The sequence below is a fragment of the Mirounga leonina genome, unplaced genomic scaffold (genome assembly GCF_011800145.1).
Source record: "Mirounga leonina isolate KUSES-001 unplaced genomic scaffold, KU_Mleo_1.0 Mir_488, whole genome shotgun sequence".
In the NCBI taxonomy this organism is placed as follows: Eukaryota; Metazoa; Chordata; class Mammalia; order Carnivora; family Phocidae; genus Mirounga; species Mirounga leonina.
Genome location: NW_023270777.1, coordinates 5785741 through 5805019, shown reverse-complemented (window position 1 = coordinate 5805019; position 19279 = coordinate 5785741). Strand labels below are relative to the sequence as shown.

The following is a 19279-nucleotide window of genomic DNA, read 5'->3' as shown; positions in this document are numbered from 1 at the left end:
GCAAACATGGGACCACGCGTGCAAAATCTACGTGTGAATCAAGTGGTGGGACAAGGCGAGTTTTGCTGTTAATCAGGGAATTCCTGCCTCTGGCAAAAATTATTTGAATTAAAACATTTTTTAATTGTGCTATCCGAACAATGCATCCCTCTGGTCAGTTATGGTGGGCCACCGTTGGCTGTCCCTAAAAAACTGTCCCTCACTTTCTTCTCTGTTTTCTGGGTACCCCTTCCAGTTCTTTCCATTACCGTGAGAAAGTGCCCCTCCTAATTTGATTTTGATTTCCTGGTGTATCCTCTTGCCTAAGTAAAAGATGGCTCATTCCCTAAAGGCGAATTCATGTGCTTATTTTTGTATTTCTTCCAGCCCCCAGCAGACTCCTGAACTCTTGGTAGGTGGCCTGCACCCATCTATAAACTGGTGGATTGAAGAGAGATGTAAAGAAGATGAAAATCTGTCTCAGTCATTTGGAACTGTGCAAACTCCGCCTCGAGCCTCTTGTCGGATGATCTGGCAGACACTAGGGGGCGCTCTTGCACAAATTTCACGGCCTTGGTCAAGCAGTTTTAAAAAAATTCCTTCTTTAGTCTTACTATTTGAAATTTCTTTTCATAGGTTCAAATTTTTCTGGTTTGAATGACTTTGGCAGTTTATCTCTTTCAATTTTATGGTTTTTTAAAAAAAATATTTATTTAAGTAATCTCTATACCCAACGTGGGGCTCGAACTCATGACCCCAAGAGCAAGCGTCGCTGGCTCCTCTGACTGAGCCAGCCAGGTGCCCTTCTGTTTAAATTTTATGAATTCAAAACTTTTTTTTTTTTTTTTAGGTTTGCAGTTAATGTTTCTATGGTATTTCCCTTAAGGCTGGTATTCAGAGTTATTTTAGGCATGTTCAAAAGTCAAGCAACAGAAAAGGTTTTTTTTTTTTTTTTAAATTATCTTTTAATGTATCTTCCATGGCAGGATAAATAGGCAAAGATGAGCACTTTAAAAATAGCTGTGGTCCTAGTAAAATGAGAACTCAAAGTAACAGTACAGGAAGAGCTCCCTGGGAATGTGTGTGTGTGTAATGGGCCTGTGTGCCTGTGTTTACATCAGTCAACGAAGAACAGGAGGGGTAAATGATCTGCCCACAAGGTCATGTCCCTCCGAAGATATTTAGAATCGCTAAACTTTACTCAGAGTTGGCTAGGTTCTTAACCTGGAATTTTGCTCCTCACGGCTTTGTCAATATCTTGGATGAAAATAATCAAACGAATGCTCCAGATGTTATTTGCAGAAAAGAGCAACAAATAGAATTATTGAACCAAACATCAAGAATAGAAAGATCTCGGGGCGCCTGGGTGGCTCAGTCGTTAAGCGTCTGCCTTCGGCTCAGGTCATGATCCCAGGGTCCTGGGATCGAGCCCCGCATCGGGCTCCCTGCTTCTCCCTCTCCCACTCCCCCTGCTTGTGTTCTTGCTCTCGCTATCTCTCTCTGTCAAAAAAATAAATAAAATCTTAAAAAAAAAAAAAAAAGAATAGAAAGATCTCCGAAAGCTCAACTGTATCACTAATTTGAGGCTGGGAATCCTACAGCTCTCAAATCAAATAGGGCAAACTTGGGGCTGAGAACCACACTCCATATGAGCTCTGTTCTATAGGCCATTTTTCCCTGGTCCTGCAGGACAGACTTGAAGGAAGACCCAGGTCTCGTATGAGCGGAGCCTTACCTGATGGTAGCCAATGTAATCTAGGTTGCCCGGGAGTGGGAAACCTGGTGCCAGAGACAGCTCTCCTTCTAGCATTTCTGGCCTGATGAATTCCTCCAGATACGTCCTGCAGAGTCTCCTGTCCCAGTCATCTGTGATATGGCCTCCATACATGATCTCTCCAAAGAGGTAGCGCAGATCATCATAGGGGACCTGAGAGACAGGGAAGAAAGACCTCCACACAGACATCGGGGCTGCCCTGATCTGTGTGCAGAGCCTAAGCCACAAGACAGGATGTTGCTCAAGATTAGGAGCAATGTTGTATTCACCTGCACACCCCTAGTGCCTAGCAGGGTCAGGCATGCCTGGGAGCTCGTTAAAGGCTTGAAAAATTACATCCACGGGTGAGTGCAGGCAAGGTGCCAACCCCCTTGCAAAAAAGCCTTCCCTTTCTCACGGTCATTAAGTCAGGTTCTATCGACAAGTCCCTTCCGTGGGCGAACGGCACATGGAACAAAGTAAAGACCAGGGCACTTTCCTAATTTCCTGCCATTACTTAGCATATTCAGGTGCTCTTTTTGGCCTCGCGCTGGTCCTCTGCTGGCCTTTCCTTCCTGTACTTGGAGAGGGTGTAGACCATTCGCAGTGCGCGCCCTTTCTCCCTGTGCTGGCGCTTCCTCATCCTTCGGAGAGGCGCCCCACCCCCCGTACCCCCCTGCCCTGCACCGGCCAGAAACTCTACCTTTGTATTGGCCTCCAAGAAGTTGTAGAGCACGTTCACAGAGATGGTGAGGTCCCCGGTGTTGAAGGGGTAGGAACGATTCCATCCCTGTGGCCCAAACTTCCGTCTCTCTGCCACCACCCCGTGAAAGTAACAGAGAGCAAAGAGGATGCTCTTAAACTCCGTCTCCCGGGAACACATCTCCAGCGTGTCCTGCAAGGAAAGTTGCCTCCAACGTCAGCACAGATCTGCTGTTACGCAGTGCAGACCAGCGTATGGGTTATGGTGGTTGGAAGTTGCGCTGGAGAAGTTTCCTGCATGTCCTGGTTAGGTTTTGCGCTACGTCAGACTACAGATTGCATTGTGGGAAGGCGTGGGCTTAGGGTTCGAGGGGACCCTGGGGAGGGTGTGGGCTCTAGTTTAGAATCTGAGTCAAGGTTTAGATTCGGGTTATTACAGGGCTTGGTTTGTAATTCATGTTTGCACCCACGGACGTGCCAATTAAGTTCACAAGTGCAGCTGATGGAAACTGGGGTGGTGGGTCCTGAGAGGGTGTCAGGTGTCAGAGGATGGGGTGTGGGTGGGGACTCCTACAGCATCATCTTGAATTTCTCCCCTTCCTGCCATGCTTTTCTTGCCCATCTCGGATCCAGAGTAGGTGTGGTCATGGCCCATGTGACCGAGGGGGAGGGAGGGAATCAGAGGAGTGCCGTGCCCTTCACCATGACAACTGCTCTTCTAAACTTGAGCAGGGGTGACCAGCCACGCGGCTGCAGGAAGAAGAGCCCAGAGAGGTCCTGCCTGCAGCGCATGAGGCGGGGGGAAGGGGGGAGAGAGGGCTCATGAAGAGGGGATTAAAGAAGGGACATAAGGAAGAAATGGAAAGCGAGAGAGTGCAGAGGAAGGCAATGGGTTGTACTTGGCAGATTTTAAGAGGGGCTGGTGGTGATGGTGTGGCAGATGGGGAAAGCCTGCATTTTCAAGGGGTGGAAGGACAAGAATCCTTAGATTGCCTGGAATGAACAATGATTTCCCCTCAGTGAGACCCTTTGTGATCAGGAAGGAGCAAGATGCTGCAGGCAGAGCCTACGAGGGGCGCTTTCAAAGCTCACGCAAATTGGACTGGGTTGAGTCCTGCCATTTCATCTGAGGACTGGTCCTTAGACTTCGCTCACCTGGGCAGGAAAAGCAGAGGAGACAGGACCAGTTAAACTTGTAGTAGATCTGACTTTTCCATGATGAACCCAGGATAGTCTCTGGATAGATGGGGGTCCCCCTGTGCCTTTGTTGGGTACCATATTTGGCAGAAAGCTATGGATATGAAAGGTCAGAGGTGGCACAGAGGACAAAGTCACTGCCTCATGCAAGCAAGAACTTAACTGCTTTCTGGATAGAGCTGTTCTCTAGAGACATGTAGGATGCTTCCTTTGTTACTTTTTTTTTTTTAAATGAGAGAAATACTTTTTTTAAAAAGATTTATTTATTTGAGAGAGAGAGAGAGAAAGTGAGAGAGAGAGAGAGAGAGCACGAGTAAGGGGGTGGGATAGGCAGAGGCAGAGGGAGACGCAGACTCCCCGCTGAACAGGGATCCCGACTCGGGGCTCGATCCCAGGACCCTGGGACCATGACCTGAGCCAAAGGCAGACACTTAATGACTGAGCCACCAGAAGGCGCTGGGCCCTTCTGAAAAAGACCTCTAAGCACAAAGACAAGGGATTCTACATTAAGATGCTGAGACTGATTGATGGTGGCACACTCAAACAAAATCAGAATAAAATTATCATCCCCAAACAGCACAGGGAACAGACTTAAGAAGAGCTCAATTCTGCCATTTGTCCCTTAAATGGCTAAAATAGGGCTCTGAAGGAACAGAGTGAATAATAGGGGGTATTAACCGGGTCTCTGTTCCAGGCCACGTAATAAAAGCAGAATGGAACAATTAAAACACTTGTGAGCAATGAATATACTCCTAAATCTCTCTCTCTCTCTCAGGATGAGTTACTGAAGATGGCTATAAATGGGCCAAAGCCCAACTGTGGTAGAACCCGAATAACCAGGAAAAGCCTGCCTCCCTTGGGATTTATATCCCTGATAACCAAGACTGGACATGGGGCTTGCAGGGACAGGAACCCAAGAACAAGGGTCCATGGGGAGGCTGAGAAGATGAAGCCAGAGGGTGTGTATAGATGATGATAATCCTACTGAGGCATCATGTGGTAATAGTAATTACTAGAGATCCAGCATCTGAGGCACCTACTGCCCTTCTCCCCGGATCTGTCCAAGACCCTCAAGGCAGAAGGTCGGACAGTGGTCTGTGTGTACTTCAAGACAGCTAGCTGACTGCATCCCAGTGCCTCTTTCTTTTCAATTATGAATTAAAAAAAAAATTCCCGGTAGAATACACAACATAAAATTTATCACGTTAGCCATGTTTAAGCATCCATTTCAGTGGTGTGAGATGCTTTCACACTGTTGGGCAACCAGTGACCGCAAAAATGGTCTTTCTTGGAACCAGCTACCAGCCTCCTGGACAGAAGGCTGTAGGTTTCAGAGTTAAGAATGTGTATTTCCCCTATGTGGAATACGAAACATAGAAAATTTAGAAGTTCTGGCCACTGGTACAGAGTACTTAGGAGTTTAGTGGAGGCCTATTTAGGAAAAAAAAATTTTAAAGAAAAGGCCCCTGGACAAGAGAGCACCCTACTTTCTACTCCATGTTGCAATGGGCAGGTGTTTCTTAACAAAAATGTCAAGTGAAAGGATCCCGAATCTCCTGGTAATGTTCCCCCACTCCCTGTTCCAGATCATGAGTGGGTTTTGGAGTTGGGATGGGAAAGGGGGTGAGAAAGGAGGCTGGACACGTTTTGCTTCTCCTTGGAAGCTCTCTTCTCCAAGTGGGGCTGCTTGATCCCCCCACTACAAGGGGTCTCACGCACTCAGTAAAATCTCCTCAGACCCTGACTGCCATAGAGCCTTCAAGTGTAAGTTAGACCAAGCCCCAGTGGGCCCCTAGTCCTGGTGGTTTATGTTGGGCTGGTGACAACAGTCGTCCTGTCGGACGGCTGGTTTCAGGTTTCCGAGATGACCCCCTGGGACTGGTGGTGAGTTTTAGCACGGAGTCTGTGAAGCCAGAGATCCGTGGGTGCTGTTCGAAGACAACATCAGAGGACAGATCCTAGACCCCGCCCCTTGGACTCCACCAACGCCCAGTGTGGTGGATGGACCTCAAGGTGGCCCCGTGGCCTCGGATCTCCTGGCATTCACACCTTTGTGGATTCTCCCTTCCCAGGAAGCTGGAGCTCCCCAAGGGAGCAGTAACTAGACAGGCTGCCCTCCTGAGAAGGTGAAGAAAGCCTGAGCTGCAGACTTCGCAAGTCGATTCATACATAGGGTTTGTTACCCACGGGCCTCTCTTGGCCTTTAAACACACGCTACTGGGGAAGGGACAGCTGGGTTGTACTCAGCGGGCACTGGGAGGAGGTCGGTCACAGAGGGGACACACCGCTCCACAGCGCCTTGCAGCAGGGTGCTCTTCGACCCGTTGAGTCAGCCCATGGTGAGGTGTGCTGCTCGTCTCCACCACCGCCCGCCCCCCCTCCCCCCCCCGCCGTCCCAGGCTGTACCTGAGTGAAATTGTCCAGGGCCTTGTGCAGGTTGGCATGCATGCCTGTGGGAGGCTCGTTGGTGATCTTGATGCAGTTCTCCAGGATGCCCTGGGGGATGATGTGGCCCTCCGGGGAGGGTGCAGGCTCCGCACTGATGAAAACCCTCAGCTCCGGGTGGCCGTGCTCCCCATACTCTGCCAACTTCTCTTCCAGGGTGCCGAGCCACTTGGCCACCAGGTGGATGTTCTAGTGGGAAGGAAGACCCCCCTCTGCCAAATCAGGCACCTGCTCAGTTTTGTGAGTGGCGGATGGTTTCAGGAAGGCAGCTACGGGGGTGGGAAGTAGCCTTCAAACAAAGCTCATCGCAGCAGGTACCTTGAGGTTCCCAGTGATGGCACCTGCCAATCTCTGGCAGCTGAACCCTGTTCTCTTATCTCCCAAGTCTCCCCACAGCGCTCAGACCTGACGCGGCACAGGAATCCCCTGCGGGGCTTCTCAAAACAAAGATTCTCGGGTCTAGGGTGAGGCCTGAGAATTTGCATGTCTAACAAGTTCTGGGCGATGCCGAAGGATGCTGGTCCGTGGGCCACACTTGAAGACTCGAACACACGGTCCAGACGCTCCAGATCCAGATCCCCAGCTCTGACACCTGGAGGATTTGAACCCTTGATAACTCAAGAGCGGGTCCCATGGACCAGCAGTGTTGGCATTTCCTGGGCGCCATCTAGAAATGCAGACTCTTCGGCCCTACCCAGATTTCCTGAATCAGTGCATTTTAATCAGATCCTGCCGTGATTTGTATGCGTGTTAAAATGTGAAAAGCACTGATTTAAACTTCTCGCTAGCTTTCTTGCATCCTCTCTTCCTCTCTCCTAACCATTCTGCTAATTGTTGCCAGACTTATCTTCCTAAAACACACGGAGGCATTGCTGCTCACACTCTGGGGAGGCTTCTTACTCCAAGCCCAGCTCCCCCGTCTGCACCCTTCTCCTCCCCCACCCCCCGTGTGATTCCCATCTGTCCGTCTGTCTGTCTATCTGACCCTACATTTATTTTTCAGCACTACTTTGCAGAATCCACCTTTCGCTGTGGCCAGGATGGTTTCTTTGCAATGTTTCATTATGACGGACAGATAAAAGCTCCTCCATAAATATTTGAGGAAGCCTGCTCGCAGAGCCTTAACTACACAGATCAGCATGGCACATAGTACTTGGCCCTGGCAACCCGGTCTCTGAGTGCTGCTTTCTCTTCTCTAAAAGGAGAAAGAACAAGAATATTGGCCCTACGTATCTCAGAGAGTCGCTGCAAAGAACCAGAGGTAATGGATTTGAAAGGGCTTTGTGGACCGTAAACCGCTATGTAAGCATGAGGGGTGGCTGATGAAATGAACATTTGTTAAGGAATTCACTTATAATCCCCGTGTTGGAGCCGAGGCTTCAGGAGGCCGCCTGGGAATGCCTGGGCTGTGTTAGCTGGGCCGGGCCAGCGACCCGCCAGCGAGCCCTCTGCTCCCCCCGGGGGAATGCCAATTCCTGAATTTAATCTGGGAGAGCTTTCGGGAAGGGACACCAGCAGATGCGAGAGTCCTCACTTCAGCACAGCCAGGGCACCCCGAAAGAGGCCTGACCCAGCCCCAGCTCCCCTGCAAGGTGCATAAACCAGGGATGAGGGGACAGGCAGTGACAGAAGAGGGGCCGGCCGTCTGTCTTGTGGGTTTGCTGAAGTTACCCGCAGGGGGCGTTCCGGACTGGCACCCACCGACATGCGCTCGGGGTGCAGAGGCTGAGGTCCAGTTACATCTGTGCTGTTGTAGAGAACACAGAATGCAGGGCACAGTAGAAGGGCAGAGCAGTGGAAAGTTCTGTGATACGCTGGGAAGAGGTTAGCAGGCAAACAAGACCCGGCTTCCACCGTCTTCAGCCGGTACCTACTCCCCGAGCAGGCCCCAGACTGGGATGTAAGTGGAGCTATTTCAACTAGAGAGGGGGGCGGGGGCCTGTGAGGGGCAAGGGACAACGAGTCGTAGGGAGGGGTGAGGGGGACCCCAGAGGAGGGAAGGAGAGAAGATCAGGCAGTGAGACGGGCAAGGGTGAGGAAGGAAAGTCAGGGGAAGGGGCAGAGAGGACAGAGGAGCCCAGAGATTGTCCTGTGAAGTCCAGACAGGTGGGGGTCAAGAATGACCCTGAACATGGCAGAGGGGGCGTACCTGCAAAATAACCCAGTGACCTTTCTTGGCAGCCAGGTCCAGCGCCGCCTCAGCCACTATTTCCTGTCCTTGCCCCAAAGACACGTTGTGGAAGTTCCTGTTGTTGAAGGTGTACCCGAGCTTTTTACCTGAAAGGGGTATGGAGTTTTCCTTATTCTCTTGTGTCCGCCATCTTTGTTGTCCCGTGCTCACACGGAAAGGCCCATGGCCGCATCGCTGCTCAGATACGGACGTGCCCAAACCCTCATACCCTTCCCCTCTTCCTTTCAGGAGTGTGTTGGGGGGTGAGGGATACCTCTTCTCCATCTCTGTTCCCAAACAAAAGGAAGCACTCATCTGGGTTTCAACCCTTCCCCTTCAGTTAATCCCCAAGGATGGGCTGAAGTGTTGACGCTCTTCTGCATAGATTCACTTGAAGACCAGGCATCAGTCCACCACCCTAGAGGCTGAAACAGCCGGCCGATGAGCAAGCATGTGGGTGTGGCCCCTCCTGACTTGCTTTGTCCTCTAAGGATTTTCCCTGGAATTCCATGGGGAGGGATGGTCGGTAGGGGCAGGACTCAGGTAGTTCCGGCTTCCTGTACTTCACTCCTTATTAGCCTCCTCCGCTAGTTTTTTCCAACACATAGAAATGTCTTGTCTCCTCATTTTGCATGACTGAGAGGAATGAGGAGCAAAAGGCAATACAAGAAAGGGCTTGGCTGTGCAGGTGGAGATGCAAGCTGGGAAGGGCGGCTGGTATCAGGAGCCGGGCAAGGGACCTGCTACGGTAAACACACATCACAACCATCTCCAAGGGTGTTCTGCCGGCCCAGGAAGATCTTTACACAAAGCAATTAACCTTAGGTTCGAGGACCACTTCTGCTTGGGTGTCAGCTATTCGGCTATTAGGCCCGTACAATAAAGTTTAGAGAAATTACATAATATTCTTTAGACAGAGGATCATAAAAGTGTATATACTGCCATGCCGGAATTGTTGAGCAATTTTCTTCTGGGAAGATAAAGTACGTGAGAGAAAGGAGAAGAAATAGAAAAATAGAAAAAGGATAAAAAAAAAAATATGTCCTTAAACATTTCATTTCAGCGGAACTGAAATTGAAGATGCAATTCAATACTTGTGCAAGAAAACTTAAACCAAACTGTCAATACCGGATATTTCTTTTAAATACTAAGAAAAAGTACAGAGTCTCCTTCGCAAGTCTGTATAAGACAAAGGATGATGACTTTCTGCAGCGAGGAAGAGTTACTAGAGATTCAATTGAGATGAACCCAAGAAACACCCTTATTAAGCCATAAATCCTTGCTGGCAACAGATGTGATGTCAGCTTTGGAACCAGCAGTATAAACAACTTATTCCAGAGAAAATATCAGGATAAAAGGTGCCAGGGTTATTAGACAGTCTCAGTGAGGCTCGTACTCACAAAAGAGCCAATTTCTTTTCTTTGTCAGAGAGACGTAGGAGGAGAGGGGCTCACTGAAGATTAGTTTGCGAGCCATGGACTGCGGAGACGGTTTGGGGCAGAGACTGGTGTGCGGGGTTCTGGCGGGGGGGGGGGCGTTCAGCTTGCATTAGTCTAGGCTTGAGGCGTAATGATGAGGCTGACGTGATGTTGAGAAGGGGAAGCATTGATGGGATTTGCAAGGTCTGAATGTGCCAGCCCTGTGATGTGCCTTGTGGGGTCCTTCCCTTTGCAACTCTGGGGCTCTCAGGACGCCCTTCCCTGTCACCAGCAAGCCCCTCTCGCCAGCCACGTTCCCGTGGCTTTTCACCTTCATGCTGTTTTGTACCTTGGATTCCATGCCCCCCACTCTCACCTCCCTTTAACTCGTCTTTCCTTTCCTTTTCTGATCTTCCTTCCCACTCTCCACGTGGCACTGTTACCCGGGGTGGTGTCCATTGTAAACCTCCTTTCACACCTTCCCAGTGTGCTTCTTTGTCTGTCTCTGAGGACGTGGCACCTTCCATGGCCCTCTCCCGAGCTCCATGTACCCATGGGGCTGGGAGGAAGGGGACTGTTTTTCTAGCTTCCTCTTGCTACTTGCAGGTGATTTCTTCCCATCCCCATATAAAAACCCCTTTTCTTTTTAAGCATGTGCCATCTGGCTATATTATCTACTCACGTCTATGTTCTCTGCCTTCCACCAACTTCCCAGTGAGATTCACTTCCATTAGGGGCTCTGGAATTCCGTTCAAAATCTTCCGTATGTCCCGTTTCATCATTATCCTGGTAAACCTCAAGGTTGTGACAGATGACTCAGCCAGCCTCCAGCCTCATACCTCGTCATCTTCAAAGAACTGAACTCCATCCACTTCCGTTACTCACTCCCCATGGCTGTACCCAGGACTTCACTATGGCCGAGGATTATGTCGGACACATTCTTCATTCGTGTTTACTCCTATCGCTTTCTACTTTCCAGGCAGTTCCCTCTGTTACTCCCTCCTCATCTGTTATTCTACTTCAGGGAAATGCCCAGTCCATTGGCTCCTCTATTTTTTCGACTCTTCACCTTGACTTCTCTCTTATTTTAATATGGATTCAACAACGCGTAATTGGAACGATGATCTTACAAAATCCTCAACTCTGGCGCCCCTTCTATTTCTGCGCCACCCAACTTCTGCTAAATTCATCCAATCCTGGATGAGTTAACAAGAGAGGAAGGGAAACATTTGGTGAGTTGGAGCTACCCCAAGTTCATGATTCTCATCCTCAATGATGTTCGGCAATCTTTCCGTGTGCCCAGAAATTGGCTGTATTGCCCATTCCCTTTCTCTTTAAAAGGCCCCACCCTACTTACTCCCAGCAGCTTGCTTCCTTCTCTGCTTCCCTGGGGAAACATACGCCATGTGGCAGGAACTCCTTCAGTTTTCTGCCATTTTATCTGCATCCCTGTACATCCCCATCTCAATGGAAGAGGTGTCCTCCCTCTGCCTTTCACTCTTCTGTTCCCTGAATCCCATCTCTCCTTGTATCATCAACCTTTATCTCCCTAGTCACTCTCCCACTCCCTGTTACATGAACAAATGAGTCTCTCTCAACACGAAAAACAATATTTCGCTAATCTTGAAGCTGTTCGCCAAGACTGCACTTGCTTCACCTCACCGAGTTCCAATGGACTATTAAAAAAAAAATAAAGAGGGGCGCCTGGGTGGCTCAGTCGGTTAAGCGACTGCCTTCGGCTCAGGTCATGATCCTGGAGTCCCGGGATTGAGTCCCGCATCGGGCTCCCTGCTCGGCAGGGAGTCTGCTTCTCCCTCTGACCCTTCCCCTCTCATGCTCTCTCTATTTCATTCTCTCTCTCAAATAAATAAATAAAATCTTAAAAAAAAAAAAAAAAAGAATAGGGCCAGGAACAATGGGAGGGAGGGTGCATGCAACGTGTTGATAATCTGGCTACAGAAATACTAGATTGAAAACGTTCTTTGAACACACTGGGTAGCAGGTTTGCAAAAATTGAAGCGAGCTCATAGTTCTGACCAGCACATTGGAGAGAGAGAAAGGAAAGAGTGGAAGATAAAATGGTGGCAGATACAGCTTCTTCCTGATCACAACGTGGACATAACAGAATTATTTGTTAAAACCAGATAACTGAACAAAGGAGGAGAGAGACCGAGCAAGATCATGTGAGAGTCAAGTGAAAGACAGAGAAGATGCCTGCGAGTTAGGGTGGAAAGGGGAGCTGTGGGTTGGGAGGGCCAAGGACGAAGCTATGCTTCGAAAGGATGTAGAGGAGGGAGCCAGCTGAGCTGCCTTAAAGAACAGAGGAATTATCATCTTCATTAGAATGTTGTACATTGCTACTGTATTTCAAACATTTAAAGTCTTTTCATGTTCGAGATTTCATTTCTATCCTACCGTAGCCCTAGGAGGCAGGTATTATGGGTGATTGCAAAAAATGGGGGATTACTTTTAAAAGAAGCAAAGGCGAGAATAAATGTGCAAATAAGGAAGTACGGCTCATTCAGGAAGGAGGTGATGAGGAAAAAGAGAAAGAGGGTTACATTAAAGCACTTTAAGGGATTAATCTGAGAAGGCAAGAAGGAAAGCAGTGGGGGTGGATGGTGCTAGGTTTCGTGTTAAAACAGAAGCCAAGGAAAGTGGATGGAATTTTCTCTTACTCCCCGCCCCTCTCCGCCCCCCCTCCAAAGTTGTTGAGGAAGGAAAATCCTGGAGGGGACTAAGGCACAAACGTGCCAGAAAAGCATAGATTCCTGATCAAGGGTCAGTGGATGATCTTTAAGGGACTAGAGAACTAAAATCTTACACAGAACTTGGTCTGTGGGTTCAGTGCATCTGGTTTGGGGGTGGTGGTGGTGGAATGAGAATGAGGCTACAAATCTTTCATTTGACTCTCAGGTAGGTAGGTTGGTTGGTTCATTCATTCATTCATTCATTCATTCATTCATTCATTCAGCTCCATGCCCAACGTGGAGCCCAATGTGGGACTTGAACTCACAATCCTGAGATCAAGACCTGAGCTGATATCAAGAGCCAGATGCTTCACCGACTGAGCCACTCAGGTGCCTCTGACTCTCACGTTTTAAAACCCTACCCAATATTAAAAACTGCCATGTTGAAACAAAGGGATAGAGAAATGAAGGAGTTAACATAAATCACAACTCAAAAATGGGAAAGGATGCCAAGCTTTATAAGAGTCTATGTGGAGTAAAACAGTGAACTGTCTGATACACAGACTCTCCCCAAGCATAGAGACAGTAAGTTTACTTAATAAGTTGGGGCTAGAGAGAGAGGAAAGTGTGAGTCAGTTATGCAGATTCCAAACTTGAGAAGAGGAGCCCATCAGGCAATCTGATTTAATTCAAGATGCAGAAAGCATGGCTGTCACCAGAGTGTATGCTCTAAATGGGTGAATTAGAAAATAAATCAAGCCATCAAGAAAGCAAGAAGGAAGGGAGAGGGAGAGAAGGAGGCCCAGGCGCCTAAGTAATCTATAGTTGATGAACAGTAATATTGCCTCTAGTAAGGAAATACGCGTTAAGATTAAGCCAAGGGCAGGACTGAGATAATGAATTCAGAGACAACCAATATGGATCAAGGAGGGGTCAGCGTCCCTAAATGACAGAAAGCCTCAAAGTACATGATGGAAGAGATGGAGGTCAATTGGCAAAGAACAGTAGGAAATTGCTCATAAACAGGGTATATGAAAGCTTCCAAAAAGGAAAATACTGAATCAAAATGAGGGAACTAGATTTTGCCAATATGAAAGGAATAAAACCTCCAGAAGACAGAAGGAATACAGAACTCTATAAAAGGGTGAAAACTAGGAATAACTCAGCTGTAATAACAGTTCTTCCGACATCCCTTCATTTGTTAATTCATTCAACAAATATTTACTGAGCGCCTTCTCTCTGCTAGTTATGTTTTTAGGTATGGGTTAAAAAATGATAAGCAAGAGGACATGGTCTTTGACCTGAGGATCTTAATGAGAAGTAGGTAGGCAAATGTAAGGTAAAACTATAGAAGAAGTATTTATTTATTTATTTATTTATTAAGATTTTAGTGATTGATTTGAGAGAAAGAGCGAGCCGCAGAGGGAGAGGGAGAAGCAGGCTTCCCGCTGAGCCGAGAGTCCGACATGGGGCTCGATCCCAGGACCCTGAGATCATGACCTGAGCCGAAGGCAGATGCTTAACCAGCTGAGCCATCTGGCACCCTTAAAATATATTTAATTAGAAGTGTATTGAATGCTCTGAAGCAAATACATGTATAACAGGGAATCACTGGTCTTGCAGGGATGTCAAAAGAGGCTGGTACCTGCAGGATGAGTGGGTACTGCACTCTTGAATTGCTGGGGAAAAATATTTCAGATAAAAGAAATCTCTTGTGAAAATGCCCTAGGTCAGGAAGGCTCATAGTGTGGCTGAGGATCTAAAAGGGCTGTGTGGCTGGAGTAGAGTGAGCTTGGGGGGAAGGAAAGATCCAAGGCTTGGTGGAAAGCCCAGGCCATGCCGGCCACATAGATCATGTCAACGGTACTGAACTTTCCCTAAGAACAATGGGAAGCCCCTAGAGCCTTTTAAGTAGGAGAGTGATACAATCCGATTTGAGATTTAGCAAGATGTCTTTGGCTGCAGAGTGGCAAAAGACTGCAGTCAGGGGGAGAAGACTGGGGATGAGTTAGGAGGCCACTGTGTCAGTCCCAGTGAGACCACCGTGACTCACACCAGGGAAGCAACAATGAAGATAGAAACAGTGAGACCAATCTGAAATGGATTTAGGAGGTAGAGTCAGTAGGACTAAATATGGTGCGTGGTAGAGGGAGTGTCTAAGGGTGACTGATTCCAAGGTTTGGAGGATGAGCCAATGTGGTGAATGGTAGTGGTATTTACCAAGAATAACAGAGCAAAATTTCTAGAGGTAAAAGAAGTTATGACTTTTCCACTTAAAACGGCATGCCGAGGACTGAGCAGTTGAATGGAAAAGACCCACACCCACCAAACACAGCTCATGGTATTTCAGAATACAAGCTAGAGAGATGATCCTAAACTTTCCAGAACAGAAACAGGCAACCAACGAAGAAGGGAAGAACAGCAACCTACTGGCATCAACCAAACATAACTGACTTCTTGAAGACAATCGAGCAACGTAGACACATTCTGAGTAAGAACCATTTTGCACCTTGCAAAACTACTGAAAAAGTATATGGGCAAAATTAAAGCCTTTTTAGACACCAAAGGATTCAGAAATTTTACTTCCCATGATTCTCTTCGGATGGTGCATGCTAGCAAAACTGGGGTGAAAATTGAAGATAAAAGACACAGGATCCAAAAATAATAGTAGTTAACTAGACTATAAAGAAAATAAGTCCCACGATGGCTAGAGTGCAATTTCTCTATTTTAGAACAGAACATAAGTGGGCTCTAGGTAGAACATTTTCAAGAGGGATACAGGGGATTCTAGTCAATACATACAGTAAATAAGAAGTGGGTAATATTAGTGATAATGACAGAGGGGGGCATTTATTTCTTCTCCCAAGAACAAGGAGAAGACATTCAGAAACTCTAGGAAGAACTAAAAGCTATCCAAGAAAATCATCACCTAAATATGAAGCAAACTGAAATTTGATAGGACTTTGAAACTCCATGCTGAGAACATTCTTCTTTGAGAGACCCCTAGAGATTAGGACATCGGATCCACTGGAAGAAGGAAATGTAATCCTAGCGTGTTTACTTCCTCTTTGGTGACTAATATGTGTATGTTAATTATGACATAAATGTTACTGGTTTTCAAATGTTACAGTTAACTCGTAGACCAGGCATGAATAAAATTAATGATGGTAACAGAGTAGAATGAATATATATTCATCCTTGTCTATGGAAAAAGTAAAGCACAGCTGATGCAAGTTGGAACACTGAAGTCTCAGCTTACAGAGAGGGAAGTCAAGAGAAATGATCTAGAATTCACAAAATAAAACGTTAAGTTCACTAACACTGTTTAAGTTAACAGAGCCAAGAGAGGAAGTAAACATTTTTTTAAAAGATTTTATTTATTTATCTGAGAGAGAGAGCGCACAAGCAGGGGAACATCAGAGGGAGAGGGAGAAGCAGGCTCCCCACTGAGTAGGGAGCCTAACTCAGGGCTCGATCCCAGAATCCTGGGATCAGGACCTGAACCGAAGTCAGATGCTTAACCCGACTGAGCCACCTAGGCGCTCTGAGGAAGTAAACATTTTAATATAGATACCAATATTTGGGAGTTTGCCAACAAATTAGATAATTGGATAAAATAGCCAAATTCTTAGAAATAAATACCAAAACTGACTCAAGAAGAAATAGAAAACCAGAATAGATCTGTAACAAACGAAGTGAAAGAACTAGTAATTAAAAAACTTCCCACCAAGAGAAGCTCAGGTCCAAGTGGCTTCACCACTGAATTCTATCATACATGAAGAATTAATATCAATCTTTCAAAAATCTTCCAAAAATAGAAGAGGAAGGAACACTTCCCAAATCATTCTGATGTTACTAGTTTTGTCATTATACCCCCCCAAAAGACATCACAAGGAAAGAAAACAACAGGTCATTATCTCTTATGAATATAGATGTAAAAATACTCAAAGAAATATTAGCAAATTGAGTCTAGCAATATATAAAAAGGATTATATACCAGGATCAAGTGAGATCCCAGGAATGCCAGGTTAGTTTAACTTCTAAAAATCAATTATCAATAGAATAAAGGACAAAATGATATCATCTTAATGGATACAGAAAAAGCATTTGAGAAAATCCAACACGTTTTCATGATAAAGGAAAAAAATCATCAAACGACTTGCTCAATCTGATGAAGGCTATCTATAAAAAACCCACAGCTAACATCATATTTAACAGTGAAGACTGAATGATCTTCCTCAAAGATCTAGAATAGGCCAAGGATGTCCAAGCTTGCCATTTCTACTTAATATTGTGTTATAAATTTTAGCCAGGTCAATTAGGCAAGAAAAAGAAATAAAAAGCCATCTAGATTGGAAAGGAAGAAGTAAAACTATTCATAGATCACATAAACTTGTATCTGCAAAAAACCTAAGGAATTCACAAAAATTATTGGAACTAATAAACAAGTTCAGCAAGGTTGCAGGATAGAAGATCAATATACAGAAATATAAAAAAATCACTAGCAGTGACCATTCCAAAAACGAAATTAAGGAAATAATCGCACTTTATAACAGAATCAAAAGGAACAAACTATTCAGGAATGAATATTTTTGAAGTTTATTTATTTATTTGACAGAGAGAGACACAGCGAGAGAGGGAACACAAGCAGGGGGAGCTGGAGAGGGAGAAGAAGGATTCCCCGCTGAGCAGGGAACCCGATGCGGGGTTCAGCCCAGGACGCTAGGATCGTGACCTGAGCCGAAGGCAGACGCTTAACGACTGAGCCACCCAGGAGCCCCAGGAATGAATTTAACTAAAGAAATGCAAGGGGATTAAGAGTACACTTATTGTGATGAGCACTGAGTACTGTACAGAAATGCCGAATCATTGTATTGTACACCTGAAACATAACCCTGTATGTTAATCATATTTCAATTAAAAAACAAATAAATGCAACACTTCTATACTCCAAACTATAAAATATTAAAGAAATTAAAGAAGATCTTAGTAAGTGGGAAGACATTCTATGTTGATGGATCAAAAGACTTAATATTATGTTAAGATAATACTTCCTAGATTGATCTACGTGGAATATTATCCAGCCATAAAAGGAATGATAAATGCTATAGCTACACCATGGGTGAACTTTGAAATTAGGCTAAGTGAAACATGCTATCAATGAAAGACCCCATAATGTATGATTTCATTTACAGGAAATGTCCAAAACAGGCAAATCTTTAGAGACAGAAAGTAAATTGGTGGTGGGCTAGGGAGGACATGGGATGGAATAGGGAGTGCTTGCTAAGAGATCTAGGATTTTTCTGGGGGGGGGGGGACACAAATTTGCTAAAACTAGATTGTGGTGATGGTCACACAGCCTTGTGAAAATATTAGCAAACTTTGAATCATATACTTGAAATGGGTGAATTATATGGCATATGAATTATATTCATTAAAGCTGTTAAAAAACGTGGTAGAAATGGACAGTGTTAGTGGGCGGCAGTAGGAGCAAAATTCTTATTTTTTTATATCAGGGAATATAAATAGATATCTAGAATTGATAAACTTAAAACTAGTGATATAAGGGTTGCAGTTGGTTAAGCATCCTACTCTTGGTTTCAGCTCAGGTCATGATCTGAGGGTCGTGAGATCGAGTCCCAAGTAATGCTCTGTGCTGGGCATGCATTCTGCTTGAGATTCTCTCCCTCTATCCCCTCCCCTGCTGCTTGTGCTCTCTCTCTCTCTCTCAAATAAATAAATCTTAAAAAAAAAATAACTAGGGATATAAGATTAGTAGGAAATAGAGAAGCAACTACCTGGAGGACTAAATTTAGAAATTGGCAAAAGCAAAACAAAACCCCAAACCCCCCAAAACTCCAAAAACAAAACCAAGTGTCTGGAAAGTGGTAGAATGGGGAGGGCTGGCTGGAGCCGAGAACTATTGCTTTTCTTTTCTTTCTTTCTTTTTTTTTTTTTTTTAAGATTTATTTATTTGAGAGAGCGAGAATGAGAGAGAGCACATGAGAGGGGGGAGGGTCAGAGGGAGAAGCAGGCTCCTCGCCGAGCGGGGAGCCCAATGCGGGACTCGATCCCGGGACTCCAGGATCATGACCTGAGCCGAAGGCAGTTGCTTAACGAACTGAGCCACCCAGGCGCCCTGAACTATTGCTTTTCATTTTGAATTCTTTATTATCCATATTTTAAAAATGTGCGTCACTTGAAATTTTAGGAGACTATGAAAAATATACATAAAATTAGTGCGTATGATAATTCTTTCCCTCCCATAGATTCCCATTCTTCTTCTTTTTTTAAAAAAAGAGCATGGAGCCTGACATGGGGCTTGATCTCATGACCCTGAGATCAGGACCTGAGCCGAAACCAAGAGTCACATGCTTACCAGACTGAGCCACCCAGGCACCCTAATCTTATCCATTCTTTAGGCCGAATCAGCTTCATCTCAATGACTCCCAAGCGTAGGCATAGACTGTGGAGTCCTTTCCTTACATAATGAAGAGACTGCTCTTGGAGCTGTATTACCTGGGCTTGGCTTTAACCTGTCAGGTCTTTATTTAGCTTTGCGAAATGAATGTCGTTTTGCCAGCGTTATAGTTTTGATTAGTCATTCATTTGTTCATTCCTTCATTTAATGTATATATTTCTTGAATACCCATCACAGTGCTAGGAACTGGGGATATCCTGGTGACAAGGACACCCGATCCCAAGGAGCTCTTACTCTCTTGGGAAGACACAGTAGTCACTAGACAATTATAAGGTGATGGACATAAAGGAGGGCACTCTAGGAGTGCATGGAAGGGGAACCTAGAATCTTGGAAGTCAGCAGGGCTTTCTGGAGGTGGTGACTTGAAATCGGGATCTGAAGGATGAATAGAAGCTAGCCTGGTAAAGGGGATTCAGGAGGGGACATAGCAGCCTTGGGAGAATG

At 46.0% G+C, this 19279-nt stretch overlaps 1 protein-coding gene across 1 annotated transcript in view; it reads right to left on the bottom strand.

Annotated features, from left to right (window-relative positions):
- DNAH9 (dynein axonemal heavy chain 9) overlaps positions 1-19279 on the bottom strand; it is a 339619-nt gene that overhangs the window by 37994 nt on the left and 282346 nt on the right. Inside the window, exons 62-65 of the mRNA XM_034989621.1 lie at positions 8226-8353; positions 6038-6265; positions 2436-2627; positions 1715-1906 (exon numbers count right to left, since the gene is read on the bottom strand). Coding sequence (XP_034845512.1) covers positions 1715-1906; positions 2436-2627; positions 6038-6265; positions 8226-8353 — 740 coding nt within the window. The remainder of the gene's footprint in view (positions 1-1714; positions 1907-2435; positions 2628-6037; positions 6266-8225; positions 8354-19279) is intronic.